Here is a 13,439-nt window from a genome sequence, read left to right on the forward strand (position 1 = left end):
ACGGAATTCCAAGTTTGAATTGCTGCCACGGAATTCCCTGTAACTGCATATACAGGGAAATTCTATCATGCATTTTACACGAACATCCATGCCATGTATACATGCAAGTCGTGTACTTTCTACAGGGAAAAGCGTGTCGATTTCACTTTGAATTAAGGTGAAATCAACTTGGAATTCCATGTAAAAATTTTTAACAGTGTATACAATTCATACCAAATGTTTAATTAATGCCATACTGGCCCATCTCAGTTGCGGACCAATGTTCTAGACGCGATTATTTTGGATTATATACTGTATAAATAAAATTCCTATCGGGTATTGTGTCACAGACAATGCAATGAGATTGAAAAGTTACTCAAATCATTCTAACGTTAAAATAAATCAACTCAATATTAAATCCTGTATTGCTTTGAATTAACATTTTTTCGAAAAACGTTTTGCTTTTATTTTTGTACATTGTGAGCATATATTTTAGAGCATTAAGGTCAAAAACACATGAAATGAAAAACAGATTAATCAAAATTTTAGTTATTTATGTTCTCATAAATAAGTTTATTTAATATAAAGGCTCTGATACTAAAAATAGTATATTATTCAGGCAATTATTATTATTTCAGTTTGAGATGCTTTCCGAACACTGCATTCTAACACTGAAAATTCACAGAGATTAAACTACATAAATGTTTTTCATTTTTGACAACTATAAAAAACATTTGGTACGGACAAGCAAAAACGCGAACAAGAACAACAATAACCTTCATTAAAATTCCATAGCACGGCCCTCGTATTGTAGACACTTCCTGTATAAAAACAATAACAATCAAAATGACACAATGCAACTTTTTTTTACAAAAGATGAATATCTAACCATACTCGTTTAAAAGAATGCAAACCACTATGCAGAGTTCATATATATATTATAAAATTACCTTTGGATGACACAAAAATGTATGCGTATAACTAACTATATTCGACGTTGACAGGCACTTGAACGATAGATTGTGCCTGAACTTGATTAGATAGGTATATCTGGTTGATATCAATTGTAATAAAATTGATGAAAGTTTGTTAACGTTTTTAAAGTTTCTTGAATAAAAGGAGCAAGCCTTCGATTAGTAATAGATATTAAATGTACTTGAATAAACGGGTTCCAATAAATGGTATGTTTGAATTGTGTTTTAGTAGTCGGCAACAGTTAGGAATATAGGTTTTGTGCTTCTCCTATTTTGGTCTAATATTATCCTATTTTATCATATTTTTCTTGCAGTTGATATTGGAATATAAATCTTAACTTGTTTGTAGTATTATTGACTGGATAAGTCGGTAAGTAAAGTCAAACTTTACGTAAAAATATTTCAAATTAAAAAATTAAACGTACTTCCTTGGACGCTTCACTAACATTTATTGCATTACATTCTGTCATTTGAGCACAATTTTGAAGTAAAGTTGCACATCAAGTTTCAAGGCTTTGTTTTTGCGTTTACTTATTAGAACATTGTGTTGGACAGTTTTGCGATTTCAGTGAGTGAGTTAAACGACAGTTAATAAACCACACACGGCGGAACATACGATTACGACCCGAGAATTGAACAACCCTCGTAGCGTCGTGTATAGCGGCAGTAATAACACTCATGCTGCAGCATTATCAGCGCTAAATCAGGACGACAAGTCTGGAATCCAGCTCAATGCCTTCATACTAACATAATGTCGATAGTAATCTTCTCTTCAATAGAGATCACCATTTTATATACCACAGAATGAGGTATACTTCCTTACATCACATCCCACACCGCCGCGCCAAGTTTCTCATTCCCAGTAAAATCATTTATGTGTGCACTCACAATTCTCACTCAAAAAATCTCCCAAGCTACAGCTGCCAGTCGTCATTCTTCTAGATTCTAGAAAATTTTAGTCTCGTACAAATAGAAGCAGCTCCACAAAGCATTGTGATATAAACAATGATACATGGCTATGGTATCTGAGGTGGGCGAAGCCGCGGGTGATTTAAATGTCGATTTTCATGACCAATGCTGGATTTTCTTTCAAAATGTAGAGTGTCCTATACAGTAAGCATAGAAAGTCAGCAATCATTGTTCTATGTGCTGGTAAGTGTGAACAATTACGGCAGAAGGAAGGATAGCATGTTCTTTGAAAAAAGTATTTGTTTTGATAGAAATTCTCACACAGAGAAGTGTGGTAATGAGAATTTGGCTCTAACTCATTTTCTTTTGTAGCTCAAGTCGGCATTTAATTGATTTTTCTCGTCCAGTTTATTTTTCAACACACTGCAACTTTTTCATAGATACTCATTTTGCTTCAGTGTACACGCTGCAACGCAATTGAATATTGAAAGTAGAATATGACGGGATATCTTAAGTAATCAGCTAGCTTCAGAGGGAAATGCTTGCAATGGTAGAAATGGGTTCTGAAGGCTTTTGTCGGCAAAGAAGCTATCTTTTGTGCCGCATATATTTCGAGGGCATTTGGAAGTTTAAATGATGGACCGATAACGGCTTGGAAAATATCAGAACAAATTGTTCTGTTCTACCCGACGACTAACATACGGGTTCTACCCAGTATGTTCCCCAGCTTTTCCATTTAGGGGGGGTGTTCCGAAATTTAGGGGGTGGTAAATAATTTGCTAGGCTATTTGTATTCTTAAAAAAATGGTATGTATTTAAGAAACAATGTACAAGAGGGGCCCCCCAAGTTGATTGACGGCGAGCCAAAATCCACAGCAGAATAAAATTGTAGGGCCAGAAAAAGGCAGCGAGGAAAAATGCGGGACGGCACGGCTGGGGTTCAGGGCGCGCCTAAGCGCCCTGAAAAAATTTTTGAGAAATAGGCACCAAAATAGGCTCTAAACTTGATTTTAGATACACCTAGCATCGCAGTTTGTTATGTAATGCAATCAATAATTATAATATTTAGCTGATAGAACTCCCGGGAAATAGATAATAAAGCAAGGCTTTCAACCGTAACTATATACTACTAGGTTTCAACAAGTAATTTGCAACTGATAGTGACTAATGAAGTTATTTTTGAACGGCGCAGAAAGATTAGATTGACAATAACGAACCAGCACTTAAGGAATATCAACAAGTAAAGGCCGAAATATGAAATTACATGGCAGCATAAAGGCAACATACGGACATCATAACAGAATCGAAAGATGAATACAACAGGGATTGATTCAGATATTTTATTTTGTGACAAAGAGTATGATATACTGCTATTTCTAGAAATTTCGCTTGAATACTGAGTATTCAACTATATATGTGTAAATAGTTTGCAGTGTAACTTACAGTGTAAGTTAAACATTTTTAAACATTCATTTAGTGGCATATTTTTGATTTGTTCTCTCTGTGTGTATACCGGTACTGTTTTAACAATGTTGGCCACGTCAATGTATCAATTAGGCTACAGACCTGCTCACGTGTGATTAGTGTTTTTCCTAATAATTGCTTTTATGAGTGTCCGCACACCGAATTTGCCGCCATGGTTTTGCGTTTGTTTGTATATTAAACCACTTATCACCTTTCCGCAATGCCCAATCTAGCAATCAGTGTAGTTTTTCATGGCTTCGTTTTTCTTAAAGCTTTCATGGCTTCATGAGTATGACTATCGTTGCAAATTTATCACATTCCACTCCCCACATTATCTTTGCATGAGGTTGTAGGTATTGGCCATTATCAACGTAATTGTTGAAAGAGAGTACAACAGCCCGAAAGTTTATTACTATCGTGTATTTTGTTTTTTAAGTTTGGCCCAAGCCTCATTTAATTGGGCTTGTGTTTTTGTGTGCGTGCTGGTGGGCAGGCACATGAGATACTTCATGTTTTAAACTTTTTTGTAGGTTTTGCTTGCCCTCCAGAATTCTCCATTTTAAATTTAGGTTTGTTATGGAGTTTTCGAAATAAACTATCTATCTATCTACTAGCTTATCTGGCATTGTATGAATGGCTACGTATGGCTTGTTTTGTTACACATTTCACATTTTTTTTAACATGTTTGTTTGAACTTTGTATGAATTATGCAATGAATTAAATTTTGAAATACGCGCGTCAACTGATCATAATGGCGCATAATGTTGTATTCCTTCAGAACTGAAATATTTTGTTGGTAAGAAGACAAATCGCTGAAATTTGATTCTTTTCAATAAAAAAATAAAAACGCTGGCATTCATCTAAAAAACGTCTGTTTTCGGTGCCTAGTTTTCGTTTTGTGACATTATTAAGCCTTCCTAATATACGGCTGATATCTAAAATACTGCAGTGTGTAATCCTAATACCCATACGTATACATAAGATACCGATATAATTCAATTGTTACGAAATAAACGTCCTTAAACTGTGATAATGATGTAACAATAGACAGTATCTAAAACTCAAAAGGTACCACATGAAGGGTTAAACTATTTCACTCAAGTTCGGCGGGCCATTTTAAATCGTCACGCGAGCCGTAATTGGCCCGCAGACTGCGGTTTGGAACCCCTCATCTACACTGATGAATATGCCATAGGCGTTATATTTGAATACAATTATACTAGAGTTAGGAATTACAGTGTGGAATCTCACCTCAAAATTAGGGGGGGGGGGTGTTTGAAATTTTAGGGGGGGTGTTCACCCCCTTTAGGGGGGGTGTAGGGAAATCACTGGTTCTACCTATGTCTATATATTTTTTCTTTAGAGCGGTTGACATTATGAGTAAAAAAGGCCAATCATATTTTCTATATAATGCAAAATATCAAATGTTCGTCTTCACTTATTTCAAGATTAATTTTCATAGTGTTGGTGGACATGTAAGCAAATTTCGAAACAGCGGCTTAATCAAAGTATTTCTTTCAGTTTGGAGTCTTTCAGTGGAGATATTTTAACGATTTCCAGCAATATTGAAAATGCTTGGTGAGAAAATATAAATAGGCAAAGCAGGCACTTTTTTACTTAATTGCGTGAAGAAATGCTTGGTGACTTCCTCCGCGATCACATTTTCCTTTTTTTATATCTTTGGTTGAGTAATGCTGCGATATACACCTGTTAAGCTGCAAAAAGCTCTCCTAGTTCCGAAACGGAACGAATAGATAGACCAATCACGTCTAGCCGAAACGCATTTTGAGCCGCAAAACTATATTTCAGTTTTGCCACGAGTCGCACGCTAAATAACATGTCACACACCATGAATTTGATGTGATTTCGAATGATAAGACATAAAGCTCGAGGAGGATAGAATGTCATATTAAGCAAATGGCCTCCTTCACTTGAACAAAAAGTACAGCACATGTAATTAAAGTGTACAAGTTTGAAATCAAGCATCATTACGTTTGATTTACGTTCGCGTCCGTTTTCATCAACTAGCATAAAATTACTTAGGCTTCCATTAAAAAGCCATTTGATCACGACGATCTAGCCTTGCGCATTGTGATAAACGCCTGGTGCGAAACGACCGTGGGGCAAAATATCTGTGAGTTATTTCGAGACCGTCACAACTCACAAACCAGTTCATTTCGTTCTTATTGTATCCAACATCAGCTAAGAAGCATCTCGCCAACTCCAGGTTAATGGTCTGCGATCAGCTATTAGTAGATATACAGGGTGTCCATAAAGTCCCTTTAGAATTTCAATTTTATTATAAAGTCAGCTTTCAATATATCTTAACCAGGTTTGTTGTTGTTTAAGTATTTTCACTTCATTTAATACACCTGTGAGGGCCATGACAATATATGGTTTCGAAAATTTTCCTTTGCAAATTTTAGGACCTCATGTAGGCCTACACTCAACTAGCACCAGCAAAATATTCTACTACATATAGAGGTCTGGCAAAGGGAGACGAGCTAACAACCATGAAGATATTGAAAATCTTCTGACTTTATATCACCCTAAATTGTGAGACTCTGAATTAAACTAAAACGATATTGTACTTTTTATTTTCAGAGTTTCATCCACCACCCACAAAAAGATGACAACAGTTCGAAAAATAGGTCTAAGTCAATTGACCCAAATAATGAACTACCCTACCAAATTCCAAGCGCAAATAAAACGCATTCAAGTTTCAGATTTCTCCCTGAATATTAGAGTACAAAATTACCCACGATTAAATTATGTGCATGAATACAAATGGATGGATTTCAACTCAACAATTGCCACCATTACAACATAAGGATAAAATTTGGTGCCAGAAATACCATCCACAATGGATATTGTGTTTAATCATATTTGTATGGTTAAAATTAAAGGCAAAAAAATTGTCTTCCCAAATGCATTGAATGGAATAAGCTCATGTTTTTTCTTGGTGTATCATCACCAGGGAATGTCTTAATTCAAACATTGGGAAATTCATATGGAGAAAAATCCAAGGTCAAATCAGAGTCTGCCGTTCATTTTCATATTCAGTCGAAAAATTTCCCACCTATGTTTCTGATTGATGCTCAGCTATTGGCAGAATTGAACTTCAACTGAATTTCAGCTTCGATTTTTATTATTGCCTCTTCAATTTCATAATTTTTACTGACAAGATTCACCCAGTCAGCTTCAAGTTTATGCATTCTTTCACCTGCATTTATTTGTTGATTTTTTCTCGACCAGTTGATTTCTTGAATTTCTTTTTTTACATGCTGCAACTTTTTCTGCACTCCTTGCAGCATTTGTACGAGATATTCATTATAAACTTTCCATGCATTTGGTCCATATTCCAACATGAGTTCAAGATTCTCAATTCGTACAACTTGATGCTCGAGTTGAGCCATAGAGTTTTTAACACATTCTTCCCATGCTGTTACATCATTTTTCTGACCACTTGGAGGTGTAGGAAGCTCATATCTTTTCATACTCAGCAATTCCATTGGTTGTCTTGCTGTCAATCGCTCAAATTCATTTTTCATTATTTCTGTCTCGAATGCATGATAATTCGGTGTTGGTAAATATTCCAAATAATTTTTGGTTGGTCTGTATCTCCTGGTTTCTTCTTCCACCATGGCTTGGGCTGCCTCTCGTACTCCTGGTTCATCGTAACCTTTGTCATAATATGGCAAAGCATCCACTGTAACGTCATGTGCCATAATGATTTTTGAAATAGAGTTACTGTTTTAACATAGTATTAATGAAAGACATAGACAAATAGAATTACTAAACCGGTTATGATATGACTAAATGCACTCCCCCCATTACATGTTTCAAATATCTCAAGATCCCCCGCCTGACTTTTTGAATGCATGTAAATAATAAAAGCTAAAATCAATGCCAATGTTTAAAGAACGTTTCAATGTTGATTGTTTCATATATTTTGAGCTGAGAATGAATCTGCAAAATGCACATTGTCAGTACAGCACACTATCTATATTTCATGAATTTCCCTCCATTTGGCTCAATAAAACAAACACTTCATGTGTCTCACAAACGAGGGCTTCATATCACGCCATGCTTGTCTCAATAATAATCTAAATTAATTGCCGTTTTTTGCTAAAAACTCTCGAATGCTACGGTAAAACTTTTTTCCCTTCGGTAAATCAGATTATTTTTTTCCAAGGAATTCAATGATGGCGTTACTAGATTGCGCCTTTTTGTAGTATTTTGCGCAACTTCATTATACTGTATTATTACCGATATTGAGGGACAACAATGTTCAGAAGTCTCCCGAAAGAGGGGTGTCTGATCATCTGTAAAATGGGTTTCTCTGAAACGGGACAATGTCATCCGATTTGTATAGTGTGCAGCAGTGTTCACTATTAGCGCACTTTTTTGCGAAAATTGCGAAGCACTTTCGCAACTTTTTTTAGGGACTGCGAAATAGCACTTTTTTCCGATTTTGAAGAGAAATAGCACTTTTTTCCGAATGGAATAAAAATTCAAAGTTAACAAATATTTTCGAGTATTAAGTTGACAAATAAGTAACATACTAGTACTTTTGTAACTCAATTCTGCATATCATAAGGATATTTATCGGAATTTTAACCTATGAGATGCAGACATAGGAGATAAAGCTTTTGCATTAACCGCAAAATTCTTGTTTATAATATGATTATTATACAAGCACACCGATTCCGCTTCTCCCGCAAAAAACGCTCCCGGGTGTTTGAAACCAGATGTTGGAATACTAGCAGTGCGTTTCTTTAAACGAGAGTGGTCATGTGACTATCATTGATATCGATGAATTCAAAATGACTATAAAAGTGTTAGTAACGTGTTATAGTCACTTTGGATAAATTGTGACCAAACTGCACGATTTTCAAATCAGACGAAACTTTTAGTAGCATGTCACAGATTTGCAAAATCACCAAATTCACAAAATACCATTAAGTGCCATTTTATTGTAATCGAATGTTGAAAGGACGTGGCATTTTCCGGAATTTTGCGATATTTACACAACTATTTCTCATTGATATGCGAGTACGGGTGGGCAAAATTCAATATTTTTTTGAATCGAATATTTTTAAGGAGTACCGAATAAACGTGGTGGAAACATTAAAAAATCGGCAACAAAGCCTTTTTACTGGTTAATTCCGTTGTAATCGCTAATTGTTCTTGTCACCGAGGCGATGGTCCAGGGTTTGGGTAATCTATATTCCCGCCCTCTCTTTTTCACAAATATGAATTCTTGTGGGTCGGCAGACATCGAAGTTTTATATTTCGGGTTTACCCGTTCGTTCACATCGGCAACAGCTGTTGAAGACATTGAGGACTCAAATTAACATTTGCGTTGGCTTTAATATTACCTATCAAGATTTGTAAATTTACTTTCCCAATTTTATGCGAATGGTAATATTATTATCCATACCGTTTTGCAGATATCTATTAAGACGATAATTAACTTTCTCATGTATTTCTATGGTGATAAACTTCGCAAATCTGAAATTGTGCCAATCCTGAATGTTGATTTAAAATAGTGATTGAATAATTCGGCAATAAAGGCATTTCTGCGTGGTCATAAGACGAGATGACGTTAATGAACAGCACTTCTTTTACAGGATATTTTACGTATGCGACTTAATGCTAAAAAGATTGGGCTCGAGTGCTTTTTTTTCGAGTGCCTAATAGAGGTCAGGCGCTAATTGTAACTAATTCCCTTAAGTTTCAACGTGTTTTCAACAAAACAATACCCCGGCGATAATTATAGCTAAAATGTTACCCAGCAATCCACAATTTTATTTATGGAATTTGCAAATTCACCAGTTTCTTGACGATTTTGATATTGTCACGCCCTAAATATTAGTGCAAAAAATACTCCCCTTCTTCCGCGGTGGTTTGACGGGTTCTTTGTTCCATTCTTCAGAAAGTTTTGACACGGGGATATAGAATACTGAATCCGGAGGGTTGAATGGTACTGGTGATTTTCCGTTTTGAAATGCGTGAAACATTCTCTATTTTAAATTAAATGACGTTTCGCGGGCTAGAGTTCTCCCCGAAAATGATGTGTTCCAGACTTAGTTAGACGATAGATAAAACATTAGATTAATAATTTTCGTGACGCCCCGTTTTCGAAAATACAAAGTTATATCGCAAAAAATGCGTTATGATACATTTGGAATGAAACATTATTTACGCTTAATTCAGATCATATTTTACTCTTCATGACACCCGGTATCCGAAAATACAAGGTTATATCGCGAAAATGTGTTTTGTTACATTTAAAATAAAACATTTTTGCGATTAATTTAGATCATATTTTCCTTTCAGGACACCCATTTTCGAAAATACAAGGTTATATCGCAAAATGTGTTTTGTTACATTTAAAATAAAACATTTTTGCGATTAATTTAGATCAAATTTTACCTTTCACGGCAACCCGTTTCCGAAAATACAAAGTTATATCACAAAAAAATGCGTTTTGTTACATTTATTTTGCATTCCCAATAAAATACATATTTTCCCTAATAAAGGTCGTCGATGAATCTGTTCCTGTCTTTCAAGCTCGACACACGTTTGGACGAGTGTGGGGCGGTTTTTTGGTCGACGATAAATTAAAAAGTTGCCACACGTTATTTGTATAACGATAATACCTTAAAATTAAGATTTTATAATAGAAGTGAATTTGTCTCAAGATGGTATTTTACGATTCCTGCCCACAGAAAATAAACACGCTGAAAGGCTTGGTTATAATTGATATTCGTTTAATTTATTTTACACTATTAATAAACGCGCCACACCAATTGTAGTCGCATCGGTATGGACTGTATGTTTTTGGCGCTCTCACATTGATATTAATTTTCAACAAAACAATACCCCTACGGTCATTAAAGCTGAATTCGTTACCGAATAATTCACAATTTTATTTACGGAATTTGCAATTTCAATATCTCACTTGACGATTTTGATGATGTCATGCCCTAATTATTACTGCTTAAATGCCTCAAAATACATCAAATGTAATCATTTTCTACGATAACAGGCGCAACAATTCGTAAACGAGCTGTTATAACGAAATTCGCGATTGATTTTACCTCTCTCTTGTTTACAATTTTAACATCCCGTCGGCCATGTATGGTCGAATAAAATGTTCACATATTCGAAACATGACTTGGCCAAGGATGGAAGGGATCACAAAAGAACTAATAGAAAGTACATACGCGAGGGTATGATATTAATATCGAGAATATTTGTGAGCATATCACAGGACGGAAATATTTTGCACCCGGCTGTTTGTTGGCAGAACAACGATACGCTAAAGTTAATTGATCGAATACAGGGAAGTATTTATTTATCATCTCACTTGCGAACATCGAGGTTTTGGCGGAATTGTACGATCATGTTTAAATAATATTTAAATCTTTCTTAAATAATAACTTTTTCAATAAATGTTCATTTTACTTTTGCGTCTTTATTATATGTCGGGTTTTCATTTATTTTAAATTCGAAATTGTCTGAAATACTCCAACAGGTGTATAAGTACAATAATAATAGTACTTACCAAAGTACTTACCAGGGAAGTTTAATACACACGATGTGTAAAGGGCGTCGTAACACCCGTTTATTAATTATAATTTTTTTTACATTCTGCTTAAAAAACAACGGCAGCATCTCACGTAACTCTCGCGACCAAATCTTTTTTGTTTTGTATGGCATCGTCTTGGCGACGAATTTATTGCCGACTAAATTTTAATTGTGTTTTAGGATAAGTTATTTTCTGTTTGTTGGTTTCTAAACTTTACAAACTTGGGTAGCAATTATGTGAGATTTGTGCATATGAACGATTGAATATCGCGACTGGATGTCCGATATCTGAGAATGCGTAATTCTCTTTCAACATTAATTTTCAGGATATCAGCGTTCATGTGGTCGAATAAAAATTATTTATTAAATGGATTGGTATTTCGAGACACTCTCAAAATTATTTGGGATCCACTATCATATCATTCGTTTATTTTTTATATTCATGTTTTTCTCAAGAATCACCCTTGTTATATTTAGTGTACCTTCGCAAAAGAAAACTCTTTGGTGTCATCCTTCCTATTAGTGTAATTGAAATATATGGAAACCCCGCAAGTGGCGTTGTGATGCGAATATTTGATACTAGGTCAGCAGCATTACAAAGAGTGCTATTTATGAATGCTGAAAGTACATGACATTACTAAACATTTTGCCAATATATGATGTTTTCTGCCCGATTTAAACTAACTCGCACGCAAACCAAGGCATGTCGACATTTAAAAATTACTTGTCTTTGGGTAAGCTCTGAAATAGTATAATATAAATGTAAATGAGAAATTAGGTCACGCTAGCTCACGAAACGGGAGGATTTTCAAAGTGATCTTGTGTAATATTTCGGAGAAAAAAGTTTGAAAGGAAAGTAGGTCAACCTATCTCCTAAAACAGGGGAGTATCCTGCGTAATATTTCGGTAATATTTCGGAGGGAACGTAGGTTAACCTATCTTTTAAAACAGCGGGTGGCGACTTTCAAAGTGGTTCAAAATCACAAATTAATAATTATCAGATTAGGTTTAGGGATAAATCGAAAAGTTGAATTTCCAGCGCACCTAACCCTAATTAGTTGATTGCTATTTATATTTGAGGGGGGGGGGGATTATTTTGCACAGGATTTGTACAAACGATCCACCCTGTAACTAATATGGTTTCCAGCCTGCCTCGTGTCTGTTAGATGGAAGGAGTAACAAATGTGATAGTCTTTGCTGTTTACGCGAGTAAGCAACTGACACCGTGATACATTGCATGAAAGTTTTGTCCGCGGCAGGTGTTAGCAGATGTTATTTCGTTGCCGATGAATTCGCTTGTTTTAATTAAACATGAATTCGCTTAAAGGGAACTCGGTTAACGAAAAGGCTTCTCTTTAATTCATAATATTAACCGGAGGAGCGCTTTTTCGAGTATCTATGCCGTTTTAAATGGGTTATATGAAAGGCTAGGGCACCTAACTTGTTTATATCGGCAAAAGCACTTTCGCACTTTTTTTTTCGACTGCGAAGCACTTTCGCACTCATAATTTGCTTAGAGTTAACACTGGTGTGCAGTACTGATTGTGGTTTCTGAATAGGTTTCCTTACTCTTTAGTTCCTAGCACCCATTTTTGCAACAATTTTATACTAAAAGTCAACTTATTTGGTAGGTGGAAATAAGATAGATCAGACTTGGTCAGTCAGTACCGGTATACTAGATAAATTTTCATTCAACTCCAGAAGCCCAATAATATAGATACAATGGATACATGATATAGATACAATGCATCCTGAGGAGTAGCAAATATAAAATGAAATAGTCTTTACAAAAGCAATTTTGCTGGTGTGTAAATACACAAGAAAAAATTGTCGCTGCATATGTCAATGTCAGTGTGCGGCGCGGCGGTGTGGCTCAACGGGCTAAGCGTTAGGAATACGCTCGCCATCGCACCTCGCAGGTTCGAATCCCATGCAGGGATGGTTATGTGCGAGAGGATTGCTGGACTCCTCGCCGTCGTTGGGTGGTTCACGTAACCCGATAACCGCTGGTCGGTTACGGCTTCCTCCACCACAAAGTCCATGCTTCCGAAAACAAACAATATAGTCTAACTAATCCCATACCAAACTTGGAATGGTAACCGGACGAGAGGCCGTGGTTCGCCATATGGATAAGCCGTCTTATCGGCTTTCCTCTCCCCCGGGATGAATATGTAAATCTTATTCTATCCCAGTGTGTTTATGACACAGATAGGCCACGGTATCTGGATAGAGTGAATCCGCAGTTTCATGTTTAATTATGCCGGGGGTTTCAAACTCGCGGCCCGCGGGCCAATTGCGGCCCGCAGGATGATAGTTTGTGGCCCCCGCCTTAGTATTAAAGTTTAATGTTAGTGCGGTCCGCAAGTCAGTTAGCATGATTAATGCTTTCAATATAACAGCGCCTCCCAAACTTTGTTCCGCTGAACAATAATGTTCCGCGAGCATCTTCCGAGTGTTGCGTGAAAAAGGAATCAAAAAGACATCTGAATTGGTCGCCATGGCAATCTGAGAATCATG

General features: G+C 36.1%; 1 protein-coding gene across 1 annotated transcript in view; it reads right to left on the reverse strand.

Moving 5' to 3' along the window:
• Positions 1 to 5,895: 5,895 nt before the first annotated feature.
• Positions 5,896 to 13,439, reverse strand: part of LOC120340187 (pre-mRNA-splicing factor SPF27-like) — a 237,111-nt gene continuing 229,567 nt past the window's right edge. Inside the window, exon 2 of the mRNA XM_078115950.1 lies at positions 5,896 to 7,076. Coding sequence (XP_077972076.1) covers positions 6,425 to 7,054 — 630 coding nt within the window. The 5' untranslated portion in view covers positions 7,055 to 7,076 and the 3' untranslated portion in view covers positions 5,896 to 6,424. The remainder of the gene's footprint in view (positions 7,077 to 13,439) is intronic.

The sequence above is a fragment of the Styela clava genome, chromosome 9, assembly GCF_964204865.1.
Source record: "Styela clava chromosome 9, kaStyClav1.hap1.2, whole genome shotgun sequence".
In the NCBI taxonomy this organism is placed as follows: Eukaryota; Metazoa; Chordata; class Ascidiacea; order Stolidobranchia; family Styelidae; genus Styela; species Styela clava.